This window comes from Delphinapterus leucas, chromosome X, assembly GCF_059928025.1.
Source record: "Delphinapterus leucas isolate spDelLeu-1000000601 "Yukka" chromosome X, BTC_Dleu_Yukka2, whole genome shotgun sequence".
Classification (NCBI taxonomy): domain Eukaryota; kingdom Metazoa; phylum Chordata; class Mammalia; order Artiodactyla; family Monodontidae; genus Delphinapterus; species Delphinapterus leucas.
This window is the reverse complement of record NC_143150.1, coordinates 72538394-72555897: the sequence shown is the minus strand read 5'-3', so window position 1 is coordinate 72555897 and position 17504 is coordinate 72538394. Positions and strand designations below refer to the sequence as shown.

The 17504-nt window shown below is 40.4% G+C and overlaps 1 protein-coding gene across 2 annotated transcripts in view; it reads left to right on the top strand.

Annotated features, from left to right (window-relative positions):
- KIF4A (kinesin family member 4A) overlaps window positions 1–17504 on the top strand; it is a 126826-nt gene that overhangs the window by 43619 nt on the left and 65703 nt on the right. For both annotated transcript variants that reach the window (XM_089904415.1, XM_022560999.2), the window contains exons 7-9: window positions 7180–7296; window positions 7927–8102; window positions 14272–14333. In XM_089904415.1, the coding sequence (XP_089760541.1) occupies window positions 7180–7296; window positions 7927–8102; window positions 14272–14333 (355 nt within the window). The remainder of the gene's footprint in view (window positions 1–7179; window positions 7297–7926; window positions 8103–14271; window positions 14334–17504) is intronic.

Here is a 17504-nt window from a genome sequence, read left to right as displayed (position 1 = left end):
GCTTTTTTTTAATTCCACATATAAGGTGAGGACACACAGTATTTGTCTTTCTCCATCTGATTTATTTCACTCAGCATGATGCCCTCAGGGTCCGTCTATGTTGCAAAAAGCAGGATTTTCTTCTTTTTGTGGCTGAATAATATTTCTCTCTGTGTGTGTACCACATTTTCTTTATTCATTCATCCATCAATGGACAATTAGATTGTGAAACCATCTTTAATAGTATATCATAGCATGTTGAGTTCCATATTCATTTGGTACCACACAACCGACTATGATGCAGTGATGAGCACATGAATTGAGTAACTGCCTCTGTCTGGTGTTTCAGTACAAGCTCATGTGCTACAGTGGTATAATTATCTGTACAGTTTTCCGTGAGTGTGCATGTGAACTGGGCAAAAGTCTCGTGCAAAGCCACAACTTTAAATTACACATTTGCAAAAACTTCGAACATATGTACAAATAATAGAGGTATTTTCAAAGACTGCAGAAAAATTAATTAACCTTGCTGCACAAGATAATGTGTAGATTCTAACACAGTATTGTGAAGCAGTTAGACTCCAATAAAGATCTATTTTTTAAAAAAAAGATTTGCTTTATAGCACATTGGAATGAGCTATTTAAATGCAGTTTTTTAAAAAAACAATATAGGGCTTTTTTGTTTTTGCTGCGTCCGGTCTTAGTTGTGGAATGCGGGATCTTTCGTTGCGGCATGCGGGATCTTCATTGTGGCATGCAGGCTTCTCTCTAGTTGTGGCGTGCAGGTTTTTCTCTCTCTAGTTGTGGCGTGTGGGCTCCAGAGCACATGGGCTCTGTAGTTTGCAGCAGGCAGGCTCTCTGATTGAGGCACGGGGGCTCAGTAGTTGTGGCGTGCGGGCTTAGTTGCCCTGTGGCATGTGGGATCTTAGTTCCCCGACCAGGGATTGAACCCATGTCCCCTGCATTGGAAGGCGGATTCTTTACCACTGGACCACCAGGGAAGTCCCTTAAATGCAGTTTTTAAAATAGTTAAAATAACGTTAAATAGCGGTGATGGTTGCACAACAGTGTGAATGTACTTAATGCCACTGAACTATACACTTAAAAACTGTTAAAATGGTACATTTTATGTTATATATATTTTACCACAATAGAAATAATTTTTAAAACAAAATCCAAATTACAGTTGCAGAAACTCTGCAGTATTTTTGTGGTTCCCTAAAGTATCCCTAAGGTTCTGAGGAACACAATTTGAAAACCACTGTCCTACAGGATAAACACAAATACCTGAGCATGACATATCTTTCATGCTCTTTATGATCTGTCCCTAACTGTCCTCTGGCCTCATTATTTGTTACTCTCTATCTCATAACTTGCATTATTTTCCTGTTGAACTCCCTGTAGTTCCTAAATGTATGATGCTCTCTCACAAATATGTGCCTTGACATATGTTACTTCTTTGCCTGGAATAACCTTACATTCTTCTTTCCCACTCTTCCCTCCTCCATCAGCATTGTCCTAGTCATTCTTCACAGTTCAGCTCAAATTTTCAATTCCCACTCCTATGAGAACCCATTTTTACTATACTTACCTTTTCCTTTAACATTATATTTGCAAATAGTTTTTGTTGGTGTGTTTATCTCTCTTTAGATTTTTAACTCCTCGAGAGTAGGGATTGTGACTTATTCATCTTTCTACCTCTAATGCCTAGCACAGTGCCTAGAATATTGAACATATTCACTAAATGATGATAAGGACTCAGATGTGTGGGGTGAGAAAAGAGGGAGAGTCCAGGATGTCACAGGTTTGTTGTTTGTTGGATGACTGTTTAGGTGGTGAGACAATGAAAAGGAACAGTGCTGGAAGTGAAATAGATTTGCACTGAAGGATGAATTCTGTGTTGTTCAAGTCTGTGTTGTGCAATGCCACGTGGGCACAGCCCACTGGAGGTTATTCAGTAGGCAGACAAAATATAGCTTTGGACAATAGGAAAGAGGTCTGGTTTGGAGATGGGAATTTGAGGGAGTCATTAATATAGGTGTTTATTGGAACTCTAGGCAAGGATGAGATAGCCCAGGAAGAGTATATATAGTAAGCAAAGAGCCTAAGACAGTCCCAAGAGAATACCAACTTTAATGGGTGGGTATTGGAAAAACTACCCCATTAAGTAGACTGGGAATGATTGAGAATGGGGGACACAGTAGTCACATGGCTCTGGAGGGGCGACGTGAGAGTTCAAGCTTTCTTTAAATATGTTTTCTACCAACCCCGTCTTTTCAGCCTCAAGTCTCTCCTCTTTCCAAGGTACCTGGTGCCTCTAAGTGAGCAAATTTGCTCATTTCCATAGAGCATAGAGGTTAAGATCATGGATTTGGGAGCCAGACTGCCTCCATCTGAATCCTGACTCTGCCACTTATTAGCTATGTGACCTTAGGCAAGTTACCTAATCTCTTTGTGCCTCAGCTCTCATATCTGTCAACACAGATAATCATACTTGATGCACACTTTATAGGACTATTGTGAGGATTAAGTAAGGTAATAAGCATAAAGTTCCTAGAACAGTATCTGGCTCATAGTAAACACTATATAAACTTAGCTGTTATTATCACTGTCGTGGTCATTATTGTCCCTCTGCAGGCACTTTAGATTGAGGCTCCTCCATCTTGCTGAGTCAGTTATTGCTTCTCTACCTGTGCTCTAAAAACACATTGAAACCTCTTGTCTACGGATATTTCCTCTCCTGTGCTCTGTGATCTTATGGGTTATTACTTTTTAAATTCCTTTTAGTGGTATCTTAGGGGGGAAAGAAATGCTGGTGGTCAGTCTCCTGTGTTTGAACAGAATTTCCTCTAATGCTCTCTGTGTTCTTTTTGTATATAATTTTATTTGTTACATTGGTTCCTATGAAGCTGTATCAATTTTTTTATTGGAATAATATGTGCCTAGATAATTACAATTTTATTTTTTGAAAGCCTTTCATACTTGTCCCCCTTTAGACTTTTTGTACCAGAAACTTAACTATCTTTTTTCCTGAATTTTAGAGATACGTTTTCTTACCATCTAGCATACTGATGTCTGACCATGCACCTCAGTCCCCTACAACCAGATTCTCATCATTTTACTTACATAATCAGTTCTTCCATGTGTGTCAACTTGAAGGCCAACTTCAAGATACTGCCATTTCCTTCTTCACTTGCAGTATCTTTCTGGTGAAGAAATTGTCATCAGAGTAGATAAGGAATTTAATGGGTGCTCTGCTTTCACTGTCAGGTAACTTAGCAAATATCCAGATAATCTAAGTTCCTCTATCCTATTAATAATAACTTACATGTAGGTAGCACTTTATAGATCACATTTGATTTTTATCATAGCCTCATGAGGTAAAGGTATGTATTACACCTGTTTTATGGGTAAAGGAAAGTTTTAGTGGCTTGTCCAAGGTCACACACATTGATAAGTGGGAGAGGCAGAGTTTGAACTAAGATTCTATCTCCCAATCAAGTTCCTTTCCACTCTATCCCCTCTTAGTAGTTACTCCTGTAAGTCTTGTGATCTAGTGCAGTAATAGATCATTCCCCTTGTAGCTAGGCAGACCATATCTATACTATCATATTACTTCTGTTTTTCACCCTAATCTTCTTGGCTGTGCTACCTGCCTTAGGCTCATACATATTTTCTTCACATATAGAGCAGGGTTTCTCAGCTGTGGCACTATTGACATTTTGGGTCAAACAATATTGGGGGGCAGGGACTGTCCAGAGCATTGTAGGGTGTTTAGTGGTATCCTTGCCCTCTACCCACTAGACGCCAGTAGCACTCCCCCTGACCTCACAGGTTGTGACAGCCAAAATGTCTCCAGATATTGCCAAATGTCCTGCAAGAAGCAAAATTGTCCCCAGTTGAGAGCTGCTGCATATAGAGCTGCTTCGTTTCTCTTCTCTCGTTTTTCTCTCCTGTTACCAATATACCCTTTTATTCTAGTTGTGAAACCAATTGTAACGTGCCTCCATGATACTTGTGAAGTTCTAGTCCCTTTTTAAAGTTAAAATCTCTACTTTATTATTTATTTGTTGCCCTAGTGAACAAATACCCGAAGCTGTTAAGTAGTATTCTTGATCCTCTCCTCACTTGGTCTGTTCTCAATCTTTTAGAGAGAAGAGGAACTTCTGGTCTTATAATTTTATCTGGGCATTTTCTCCATAGCCATCCTTGATTAGAACTTTTAAGTCTCTGCAGTCATGTTCTTCCCAGTCTTTATAATATATAATCTCCAACCATGTCAAGAATTTTCTCTTAACAACAGGAAATCAAATGCTGTTTTGTGATGATTTCTTTCCAAAGAGACATTCATTTCCCTTGCTCCTATCTATTCCAAAACTCCAACTCTCATTTGAAGAAAAAAAAATCAGCCTTTTTATCCTTAAGTCTGTGCTTCTTGCTTAGATCACAGTAGCCATAATTTCTTCTCAGGGCTCATCTGGACTTTTATTGTTGTTCCTGTGGAGCTATAGATGGACATTTTGCTCAGCAGGTTTGAAAAACCTCAGCAGTCTCTCCTTCACATCCTAGATGGGATATGGGCCAATAAGATGGCACAATGTTCTGTTTGGCTAAAAGGGGGAAAGAAGAGAAAGGAGTGAACTAATATGAGAGTTAGTACAGGCATTGGTGAGGTTTGATCAATCTCAGCAGGATCTCCTTCACATCCTGGATGGGATAAGTGGCCCTGAAAAGTGGTACCCCTTCCAACTGGCAATAAAGGGAAAAGAAAGAGATAGTTGCTTGAGGGAATTGTTTTTGTTTTAGGTTGGGGAGATTTGAGCATGTGTATAGACTGAAAAGAAGGAATTCGTGAAGGAAAAATAAATTGAATATCTAAGAGGGAGGGGGAAGATCGAGGGATCCAGGGTCCCTGGGAAAATGGAGGGAATAGAAACACTGGCAGAGGCTGAAGGGAAAATAAAGGTAGTTATTTCCTCCTCTGAAACAAGGAGAAGGACAAAGGAATCAGTAACAGCAAAGGAAAGACTGTGAAGTGAGGAGAGGGAAGGTTAGGGAGCCCTTGTGAATAGTTGATCACCATAATGTATTTGTTGAAATCATCTACTAATAGAGTGAAGGTAGATTTCCAGTCTTGGAAATGATGAGTGTTTAGAATAGCTGCTGTGGTGAAGGAAGAATGAAGAAGAGAAGATTGTCTATTGACCAAGGGTTCAGCCAAGGTCAGATAGCGTGTTTTATAATGGATGGATCCAGTCCATTTCGTTATGTGACTTTCAGAAACTTACACACGCGCGCACGCACACACACACACATGCTCACACACACAGTTGGTTTAACCTAGGCCTGGGAATTGACACGGTGGGAATGGCAGAAGGTCATGGGGCAGAAGGTCATGGGTCTAGTGAGCGCTTGGGAGAACATAACTGAAATGATTGACTGCAGGGAATAGGTAGTTTAAGGCCCAGGAAGGATGATCTACTGGGAGTATTAGAAAGTGTCATAGGGACTTCCCTGGCAGTCCAATGGTTAAGACTCCACTCTTCCACTTCAGGGAGCACGGGTTCGATCCCTGGTCGGGAAATTCAGATCCCACATGCTACATGGTGCAGCTGAAAAAAGAAAAAAGAAAGAAGGCATCAGTATATTTGTAGCCACAATAAGGGTGAAGAACAGGATCCATGAAAGAAATGGAAGAATAGTAGTAGGATGCAGAGAGGAATTTTGGAGTTCAGGATCTTGTAGATAAAATTGTTTCAGGTTATGAGGGAGTCCAAAGTATGGCTGAATAAGTAAAGTAGTACAGCACTAACAATAATGATGCCATTTGTGGGGCTTCCCTGGTGGCGCAGTGGTTGGGAGTCCGCCTGCCGATGCAGGGGACACGGGTTCGTGCCGCGGTCCGGGAAGATCCCACATGCCGCGGAGCGGCTGGGCCCGTGAGCCATGGCCACTGAGCCTGCGCGTCCGGGGCCTGTTGCTCCACAACGGGAGAGGCCACAACAGTGAGAGGCCCGCGTACCGCAAAAAAAAAAAAAAAAAAACAACGGAAATAATGATGCCATTTGTATATCATTTAACTTTGTTTTGTGTAAGGTATCTTATTAACTCCCCACCACAACCTAACGAGGTGGGTAGATTTGCCTCATTTTATAGAGGAACTTACCCAAAATCGCATAGCTAATCAGTGACAGAGCCAGGATTAGAACCTAGGTCTATCTGACACCATTGCCCATGCACTTAATCATTATACTACATAGACTTTCCATAGTAAACATAACCATGGGAGGGTCAGGGGCTTTCAAGGGACCTCAGAGATTTACAATGTTTAAAAAGTAAACCTTGGAATTTAAGAAGTGGAAAAGAACCTTTACTCTATTTGAAGCAATAAGAGGAAAGGTATTTCATTGTGGTATAATAGACAGAGCATAGGATTTGACTGCAATCCTGAGATGGAATCTCAGGCCTACCACTTACCCGCTAGTGGTACCACTTGACCTTAGACAAGTCATTTAACCTTTGAGCTAGTTCTGTCATCAATAAACTGAAAATGATAGTTAAAATAATGATAATAATAAAAATAGCTTTTAATGTAATTTCACAGCATTAATTTAAGCATTAAGTGTGATAATGTATATTAAAAGTGTGATAATGTATATAACCACTTGTAAATAACTATACAAGTGGTTATTGTCATGGTGATCGTTATCTGTCTCTCTGCTTTGTTTCCATGGGAAAGGGCAAGAAGTGCCAACAGACTCAATTGCGCATTCACCTTTGTCCTTTGAACTTTGCTTAACTGGAAGACCAACTGTTTGAAAGAGGAAGAGATGGAAAGAAAGTAAAATATCAGAGTGGATATCACCAACTTCTACCAGCATCATGTTTATTCCCATTTCTACCTATACCACCTAGGAAAAATATGGCCTGTTTCCCGAAGAGCATAAGAATATCTGATAAGAACACTAAAGATTTTTAAATACTGTTGTTTTTCATTTCTATGAAGCTTTCTGTTTGAAAAAAAAAAGGCCCTCTCAAAAAAGTGAACAAGATTAAGAGGTTTCTTTAAGATTGCTGACTTAATATTTCTATAGGGTCTTTATTTCTTATCTCTTTCTCAGGATAGGCATATGTTAGATGTTACCCAGGTAACATGGGTATATGTTACCAAGCAATTTAAATTTTGTTTCCTGCTATTAGGTATTAATATTAACCGAGGCCTCCTATGCTTGGGAAATGTAATCAGTGCTCTTGGAGATGACAAAAAGGGTGGCTTTGTGCCCTACAGAGATTCCAAGTTGACTCGACTGCTTCAAGGTAAGCCCAAAGTGCCTCTAAAAATAAGAGAGTAACTCAGAATGATAGTGCTGAGAAAGGAAACATAGAACAGGTAGAAAGCCAGATCTTTGGACTATTACATACAGAGCTGTCTAGTTGATAAACAGGAGAGAGACCTGTTGGCAAGCAGGCTTCTAAGGTAATGGAAAAATGTCTTCATATATGGCTTTGAGAGGCAAAAAATCTGTATGTAGCGTGTCAACTGTACTTAGTACTTTGTACCTGAAAATGAACTTAGTTACTGCCTTTATTACTGCTGATAAGAAGAATTCCCTAAGGAGTTAAGATCTACCTAGAGGGGGCATCCAAAGAAATTTTAATCCTAATAGTGACTCCTAACTTGGCCCAGTAAGTTTTTTTTTGTTTTAACCTGATTAACTGCTGAAGTCACAGTCTCTCTTAAGAACGAGGACACATGCAATAGGATTCTAAACTATATCATTTTATACAACAAAAATCTTAATGTTTTTATATTGACACAATAGGAAACTTGTAGATACTTAAGAATTTTTTTCTTACAGCTCTGAGATTGAAGTCACCAACCAAAACGGACAGTTTTGCTTGCATCCTACTTGTTTGATTTCATTTCCTTCCCTTGTTCTTTTTCAGATTCTCTAGGAGGTAATAGCCACACTCTTATGATAGCCTGTGTGAGTCCTGCTGACTCCAATCTAGAGGAAACATTAAATACTCTTCGCTATGCTGACAGAGCAAGAAAAATCAAGAACAAACCTGTTGTTAATATTGATCCCCAGAGAGCTGAACTTAATCATCTGAAGCAACAGGTAGAAGGAACTTGACATTTGATGGGAAAAATTACAAGTGTGTGAGTGGAATGGTAGAGCTCCTATTTCTCAGCTTCTCCTCTACCAGAATTTTAGAGATGTTGGTTAAGCATTATGTTAGTTTGGGGAAATCTTTAACTCCTATTAGCAGGTTTTTGGTCATATTTAAGATTAGGGAGTGGCACTGGAGATTTCACTGATAAAGAAGTGAGCAGTAAGAGATGAGGCAAGAGAGGTAGGCAGGAGTCAGATCCCAAAGGTCCTTATATAACTTGTTAAAGGATTTGGAATTCAACCTGGAAGCTGTAGGGGGCCACTGAAAGATTTAAGTAAGAGGGTAACATGTTGAAATGAGATTACTCTAGCAAGTATATAGAAAGTGGATTAGAGGTGGGCATGACTAGAAGTAAGAAAATAAATTAGGGTATTATAATAACTCAGGTGAGAACTATGGCCTGAACTAAAGACAGTAGCGATAGAGATGAAGAAAGGGGGACAAATTAGAAACAAAAAACAAGGAGGTAGAATGTATAGAGCTTACATATGTGATGACACATGTGACGTGGAAGGGTAGGTAGGGAGAATCAAAGTTGATTCCCAGGTTTCTTGCTTGGACAACTGAATAAATGGTAGTAATAATCATTGAGTCGGGGAATATAGGAGGAAAAACAGGGTCAGGTAGGGAAATGGAAATGATGAAATTCAGTTTTGGGCATTTTGAATTTGAAGGGCTTGTGGGACATCTAAGTAGAGTTGTTCAAACATGGCTGGGTATGTGGGTTTAATGTAGAGAGGTCTGAACTGAAGATAAGATTTGAGAGTCATCAGCATTTAGATGGTATCTGAAGTTATGGAGTGGATGAGATCAAAGAGTGCCCGGCACGTTAAAGGCACTTCCTCAATATTTGCTGAATGAGCAAATGGACAAGAAGAGAGAAGAAGCCTAGCAGAACTCAGGGGTAACAGCAGCATTTAAGGAAGGGGGAAAGGAGTAGAAGACAAGAGAGATGAAGAAGGAGCAAACACGCAGGAAGAAAATCAATGGTTCATGGAAGACAAGAGAAGAAAGTTTCAAGGAGGGCTACTGAAAGTATAAATTTATAAAGTGTAAAGTAAGATAAGGGTTGAAAAGTGTCCATTGATTTTTTTTTTTTTAATCAACAAGGAGTGAGAAGAGGGTCAGGGGAATGATAGGAGCAGATTGCTATGGGATGGACAGTGAATGCTGGATAAGGAAGTGGAGGAAGTTGTTAGGCTCTTCTTTCAAGAAGGCAAGATGAAAGAAGACAATAGCTGGTAGTCAAGGGTCAAGGGATGTAAATCTGTTTGTTTTTAAAATATGGAAGAGACTTGAACATGTGAAAGAACCAGTTGGGAGAGACTAAAACTGAGAATAGGGATGAGTTGATAAGGGGTCATCTCTTAGTTGAGATCCTGAGCACAAATAAAGAGGGCTTTGCTTTAGACAGTAGAAGGGATACTTGCCCCCAAGACTAGAAGAAAAGAGGTTAGGATAGGAAGAATACAGTGACACTAATTTAGAGGAAGAAGAAGGGAAATTGAGCAATTTTCAGCCTGACGATCTTTATCTTCTCAGTGAAGTAGGAGGCAAGGTCATCTTCTAAGAGCAAGCAAGCAGATGATGATTGGGTAGAGGGACTGAGGTAACCACAGAAGGCTTAAAATCACGGAAATTGAAGAACATGAATTTGTGGTAGTATCAGTATGACTGTGCAGCAGCTCAGTATCTCTGGCAGAGGAGCTGAGAGGGCAGGTGGTTGGGTTGACCCCTTGGAGAGGGTCAGGTTTTCTTTGTGTAGCACTCTTCCCAATGGGAATCTAGTGTTTCCCAACTGTCTAGTGTTCACTCCGTCTCTGGCCTTCCTCCTCAGTGATAATAATTACCATTCATTCAATCTGTTGTCTTCCTTCCCCTTATCCTCCTTTATTTCCTTCCCTCTTAGGGTTCACTATAGAAAATATAAATAATTTACCTGTTCACAGAATCATCTCAATTGTAAAATACCTTACTCAGTCCTGCTCCTCTGTTTTCTTTCATGTGTATTCCTATTGCCAAAAATGCTCTTTTTCCTGGTCATTTATTTGTTCATCCATTCCAACAATAAATATTTATTGAACACTGTTACGTGCCAGGTACTGTGCTGGGATACACTGTTAAGCAAAGCAGACACAGTTTCTGCGTTCATGGAATTTATTGCCTAGTGGGGGAGACAAACGTTAAACACAGAATCATACCAACATATCATTATAAACTGGGATAGTGTGCTATAGGGCACTGTGAAAGTATAGAACAGGATCTTCTGTTAAATATCTAATCTGAGAAGGCTTCCCTGAAGTAGTTATATTTGAGCTGAGATCTGAGGGACTGAGTAGGAATCATCTATGCAGAAAAGAAAGAAGGGAATTCCAGGAAGAAGAAATAGCATGTGTAGCAAAGTATGATGGGAAACAGCATTGACGCTGCAGCCAGGCTGCCTGGGTTCAAATCCTGGCTCTATACCTCACTAGCTATTTACCCGGGGCAAGTTCTCTGTGCCTCAGTTTCCCTATCTGTAAAATGGAAATAATAATAGTACCTGCTTCATAGGGTTTTTGTGAGGGTTAACTGAATTAATACATGTAAAGCATTTAGAACAGTGCCAGGCATATAGCATGTCTGCAAAGATCTTGAGTTAGGAATACAGTGCATTTGAAGAACTCAGAATGCCAGTGTGGCTAGAGTGGAGAGAGCAAGGAAAGGGTGTTCCAGTCTGAGACTAGAGAAGAAGCAGAGGCCTGATCAAGGCCTCATGTACTACGTTAAAAACGATTTTAAGCAAGGTGGCAACATTGATCATTTCCACTTTTAAAAAATGGTATGGCTGCTGTGTGGAAATGGATTATAGTGGAGCAAAAGTAGACTCATAGAGACCACTTAAGAAGTTACTGCAGTAGTCCAGAGAGAGAAATGGTGGCTTAGAAAGTGATAGAAAGAAGTGACCAGTGGATTAGATAAGGGGGTGAGGGTATGACACCCAGCTTTCTGGCATGTGAAACTGCATATTCACTGACCTAGAGTATATTGGAGAAGGACCAGGTTTGGGATAGCAGAAAACTAGGCAGAAATATTAAGTAGATATTTGAATATAAAGGTTCTAAATTCAGAAAAACTAAGGGGATCTAATAATAGTAATACTCAGCTCCCTGGGCTGATTTGAGGATTAAACAGGATATTATGTCTAAACCATCTTGCGTAGTGTCTGGCTCCAGGGGCTAGACTCAGGCCTCAAAGAAGCTCCCTTCCTTTCAGATTTCCTGTCTCACCTTGACATTCATATATGATTATGGTTCAAAAAAAAACCCTTTTATATTCATTATTTAATTTTATCATCATAATAAGCCAGTGAACACAGCAGATATCTTTATTCCCATTTTAAGACACTGGGGTCTAAGAAATGAATATAGGTGGTTCAGGGCAGGCTGATGGAGGAACCAGGTCTCCTGATATCCTGCCCTTGACTTTTCCCACTGTCTCTCCAAGATGGAGCAGTAGTGGCTTATCAAGGAACAGAGAAAGCTCTTCTCCCTGCAGTGGTATAGTAACTCTGATAAGCCTTACTTGCAGGTTGCAAGGGAGAGATAGCTGGATTGGAGGGAACAGCGCCCCCCTACCAGCAATTCCTTCACTGATGGCCAGCAAATCCCCCCTAAGCTTTCTGCCTGAAGGCTCCTTTTCATAAAATGGAGATAAAATACCAATTTCTCCCTATCAAACATCCTTGTTCCCTGTAAATGCTTTAGAAATCTATGTGGACCAAGTGAAATCACATGTGTTGTCATGCTTTGGAAATAATGATGTGATAATAAATGTAAAATACTAGTGATATTGCATTAAAAAAAGGGTTCTAAATTCAGAAAGATCTGTGTTTGAGATAAATTTGGGAGTCACCAGTTTATAGATGGTAATTGAAACCATAGTCAGAGATGAGACTTTAAGGAGAGAATAGAAAGTGAGTGAGCTTTGAGGAACTTTATCATTTAAAGGACAATTGGATCAAAGATGAACTAAGAGACTTAGAAGATCAGCTTGAAGAATAGAAGGAAAAGCAAGAAAGAGTGGCATCTGGTAACCCAAATGCTACCAAACAGTCAAATAAAATGAAGACTGAAAAATGCCCATGGGACGTAGTGACATGCCGATCATTGGTGACATTATCAAGAGTTATTTCAGCGGAATGTTGTGGGCACAAATCAGGTTAGAATAGGTTAAAGAGCAAGTGAGAGAAGAGCAAAAGGAAATGGAGGCAGTGGGTGTAGACTATTCTGTCAAACTTTGTGAAGGAGAGAAATTGGGCAAAAGAGATAGGAAGTGGGATTGGGAAAGGTGCTTTTGTTTTGTTTTGTTTTAAGATGGGAGAGACTTGAACATGTTTTAATCTTAGTAGGAAGGATTCTGTAAAAAGGGAGAAGTCAAAGATATAGAAGAGAGAACAGATAACAAATAGAATAAGATTTTTTTTAATTTATTTACTCATTTATTTATTTATTTATTTGGCTGCACCGGGTCTTAGTTGAGACACGTGGAATATTTTAGTTGTGGCATTCAGGCTTTTAGTTGTGGCATGTGGGATCTAGTTCCCTGACCAGGAATTGAACCTGGGCCCCTTGCAATGGGAGCATGGAGTCTTAACCACTGGACCACCAGGGAAGTCCCCAGAGTAGGATTTATCAGAAGGCAAGAAGACTTGGGATCCAAAGCTCAAGCAGAGCAGCTCCTCTTTTATCATAAGAGGGAATGGAGAGGTTGATTGCACATTCACTCTGGTTTAAGATCCGTCTCCACGAAGCCTCCTTTGGACTATTTTGGGATTTCATTAATTTGCTTCTTCTCAGAACCCTAAAGTACTTAACTATACTTGATGACTAGTATCTTCTGTCTTGTGTTATTTCTTACATTTTCAGGCCTTAGTCTTGTCTTCATCAACTAGATTGTAAACTGGATAATAAACCACAAGAGTTTATTCTTGTATCCACCCCCCACATTGCGTAGCCCAGTGCTAAGTTTGATTTTTTAAATTAATTAATTAATTATTTTTGGCTGTGTTGGGTCTTTGTTGCTGCGAGCAGGCTTTCTCTAGTTGTGGTGAGCAGGGGCTACTCTTCATTGTGGTACGCAGGCTTCTCATCGCGGTGGCTTCTCTTGTTGCAGAGCATGGGCTCTAGGCGCACGGGTTTCTGTAGTTGTGGCACACAGGCTCAGTAGTTGTGGCTTGCAGGCTCTCGAGCACAGGCTCAGTAGTTGTGGCACACGGGCTTAGCTGCTCCGTAGCATGTGGGGTCCTCCCGGACCAGGGCTCGAACCCGTGGCCCCTGCACTTGCAGGCAGATTCTTAACCACTGCGCCCCCAGGGAAGTCCCTAAGTTTGATTTTTTTTAAAAAGTAGGTTCTCTGGAACTTCCCTGGTGGTCCAGTGGGTAAGACTCTGTGCTTCCAATGCAGGGGGCCCGGGTTCAATCCCTGGTCAGGGAACTAGATCCCACGTGCATGCCACAACTAAGAAGTCGGTGTGCCGCAACTAAACATGCCACAGTGAAGATCCCATGTGCCGCAGCTAAGACCTGGTGCAGCCAAAATAAGTAAATATTTTAAAAAATAGTAATAATAATAATAAATTTTTAAAAAATAGATTCTCAATAAAAACTCATGAAGATGCTTAGGTAAAAGAGACAACTCATCTTCTAAGTACTAGTTATTCATGTAATGCTGATTGTCCTTTTATCATTGAATCATCAACCATGTTGCTTTCTGTAATACCTAAGATATGCTTTAGATTTCATAGGTATCAAGTAAGATTACCCGACTACTAATCATGGTAATTTTGCTGATAAGGGATAAGTAACTTTTTTTTTTTTTTTTTTTTTTTGCGGTACGCGGGCCTCTCACTGCTGTGGCCTCTCCCGTTGCGGAGCACAGGCTCTGGACGCACAGGCTCAGCGGCCATGGCCCACGGGCCCAGCCGCTCCGTGGCATTTGGGATCCTCCCAACCGGGGCATGAACCCATGTCCCCTGCATCGGCAGGCGGACTCCCAACCACTGCGCCACCAGGGAAGCCCGATAAGTAACTTTTGATTGGTAACTAGCTGACTATTTTTCTTTGCCTGTTCCAGGTACAACAGCTACAGGTCTTGTTGCTGCAAGCCCATGGAGGTACCCTGCCTGGATCTATAAAGTAAGAGTCATAGACTAATTTTAAATGTATATTCTAACAGAGCCTTTTTCTCCTTATGATTGTTTTCCCCTGATATTCTAAAGTTTCTGGTAGCACTTGGTGTCAAGGTAGGGAACTTAACAAACTTGCTGTCTATTTAGGACTAGCTAGTTAGCTTTGAGACAACCTGGTATAATAGAAAGAGCATAGGTTCTGGCCTCAGAAATTTATTAATTGGAATTCTACTATGAGGAAGAGCTGTCTCTCCCCTCCCACCATTTATCTGTTTCATTATGTATTTATAGCCATATAGACTCATGGGTATTTATTTTATTCTATGCATTAACATCCAATACTAGCATTATGTTTTATTGCTTGTTTTATTTGTTGTTTCTGCTTTGTCCACTAGGAGCTCCTTCAGGGTGGCTGTTGTATTCTTTAACACGCTATCAAGTTTTTAAGCATTTCTACCAGATATTCCACACCCGTCTTCTACTTTCCCTGCCCCAATTCTGGAATCAACCATATGTCCAAGGAGCCCTGGGTTTTTTTTTTTTTAATTGGAAAATGGTGTTTAGAAACCAGATCTGGGTGCTAGGTGTGCTCATTGTTACTGAGAAGTCATTACTTCTAGGCCCTCTCAGTGAGTAGAGCTAGGAAATATCTGTATGTATAGTAACCCACACATATATCTATATTTTTATGTCTGTCTAACTGTGTATATATTAAAAACCATGATTTTAGACTGATACCTCTGATTCCAGTCCAACACTACAGGGTTTATTCTAATCCTCCCGCTCTCCTTATTTATAACTTCTTTCTCTAGCAGTGAAAAACCAGCTCTCATTATCTGCATTCTATTTACTTACTTGTTCAGTTCTAGTATACACGTAAAATAATTTTGGAATTGCTAGCCCATACCCCTGTGAGAAACACTTTTAGGAACTAGATTACAGCATATATGTATAATTCTTTTGTCTTTAGGCTTAGAATATCCAGGCAAGATATTGTTTCCCAGACTTACTGTTTGTATTCCATTGTGGGTTCCCACTACATCTTGCTTGGTTAGTTTTAATTGTTTGTTTATATTTTGGGTATATGAAGTGTATGTGAAACATTATCATGGTCTAAGAGTCAGAGTTTTACAAAAAGATATACTCAGAGCAGAGAAATGCAAATCAAAACCAAAATGAGATATCACCATACACCTGTCAGGATGGCTACTATCAAAAACAAAAAATAACAAAAAGTAACAAATGTTGGAAAGGATATGAGGAGGATGTGGAGAAATTAAATTAGAACCTTTGTGCACTGTTGAAAGGATTGTAAAATGGTGTAACTGCTATGGAAAACAGTATGGAGGTTCCTCGGAAAATTAAAAATAGAACTACCATATGATCCAGCAATCACACTTCTGGGTATATATCCGAAAGAATCGAAAACAGGGTCTCAAAGAGATATTTGCATACCCATGTTCATAACAGCACTATTCATAATAGCTAAGAGGGATTTCCCTGGTGGTTCACTGGTTAAGAATCTGCCTTCCAATGCAGGAGACGTGGGTTCGATCACTGGTTGGGGAACTAAGATCCCACATGCTGTGGGGCAACTAAGCCTGCACACTCTGGGGCCTGCGTGCCACAGCTAGAGAGCCCGTGCGCAGCAGCTGCTGAGCCCCTGCACTCTGGAGCCCACACGCCTCAACCAGAGACAAGCCCGCACACCACAACAAAGAGCCCACGTGCTGCAACGAAAGATCCCTCATGCCACAACTAAGACCTGATGCAGCCAAATAAGTAAATAAAGATTTTTTTTAAAGTAGCTAACAGCTTCCCTGGTGGCACAGTGGTTAAGAATCCGCCTGCCAATGCAGGGCACATGGGTTCATGCCCTGGTCCAGGAAGATCCCACATGCCGTGGAGCAACTAAGCCCGTGCGCCACAACTACTGTGCCTGTGCTCTAGAGCCTGCGAGCCACAACTACTGAGCCCGCATGCTGCAACTACTGAAGCCCGTGCGCCTAGAGCCCATGCTCCACAACAAGAGAAGCCACCACAATGAGAAGGCTGTGCACCGCAATGAAGAGTAGCCCCTGCTTGCTGCAACTAAAGAAAGCCTGCATGCAGCAGTGAAGACCCAATGGAGCCAAAAATAAATAAATAAATAATAAATTTATTTTAAAAAAATAATATAGGAAGGGCTTAAACACCTTCCTATATTCTATAAAAACTAACTAAATAAATAAATAAAAAGTAGCTAAGAAGCAGAAGCAATACAGATGTCCATCAGTGTATGAATGGATAAATAAAATGTGGTATATACATACAACAGAATATTATTCAGCCTTAAAAAGGAAGGAAATCCTATCATGTTACAACATGAATGAAACTTGAGGGCGTTATGTAAGTGAAATAAGCCAGTCACAAAAAGACAAATACTGTATGATTCCACTTATATAAGGAATTTAAAGTACTTGAATTCATAGAAATGGAAACTAGCATGGTGGTTACCAGGGGCTAGGGGAGGGGGAAAAAGGGAGTTGTTATTTAATGGGTATATAATTTGAGTTTTACAAGATGAAAAAGTTCTGGAGATCTATTTCACAGCAATGTAAATATACTTAATGCTACTCAACTGTACACTTAAAAATGGTTAGGACGGTAAGTTTTATGTTATATGTTTTTTACCACAATTTTTTTAATGTAAATTTATTTATTTATTTATTTATTTATTTATTTTTTCCTGCATTGGGTCTTCATGGCTGCATGTGGGCTTTCTCTAGTTGCGGCAAGCGGGGGCTACTCTTCCTTGCGCTGTGTGGGCTTCTCATTGCGGTGGCTTCTCTTGTTGTGGAGCACGGGCTCTAGGTGTGGGGGCTTCAGTAGTTGTGGCACGCGGGCTCAGTAGTTGTGGCTCACGGGCTCTAGAGCACAAGCTCAGGAGTTGTGGCGCACCGGCTTAGTTCCTCCACGGCATGTGGGAATATTCCCAGACCAGGGATCAAACCCATGTCCCTTGCATTGGCTGGCGTATTTTTAACCACTGTGCCAACAGGGAAGTCCCCACAATTTTTAAGGAAAAAAAACCTACAAGAGAACTAGAAGAAAATATAGGCAAAGTTCTGTGTGCACATAGGTGAAGGTAAAGAGCATTAGAAGCAGTGGCACAAAACTAAAATAATAGACTGGGGGG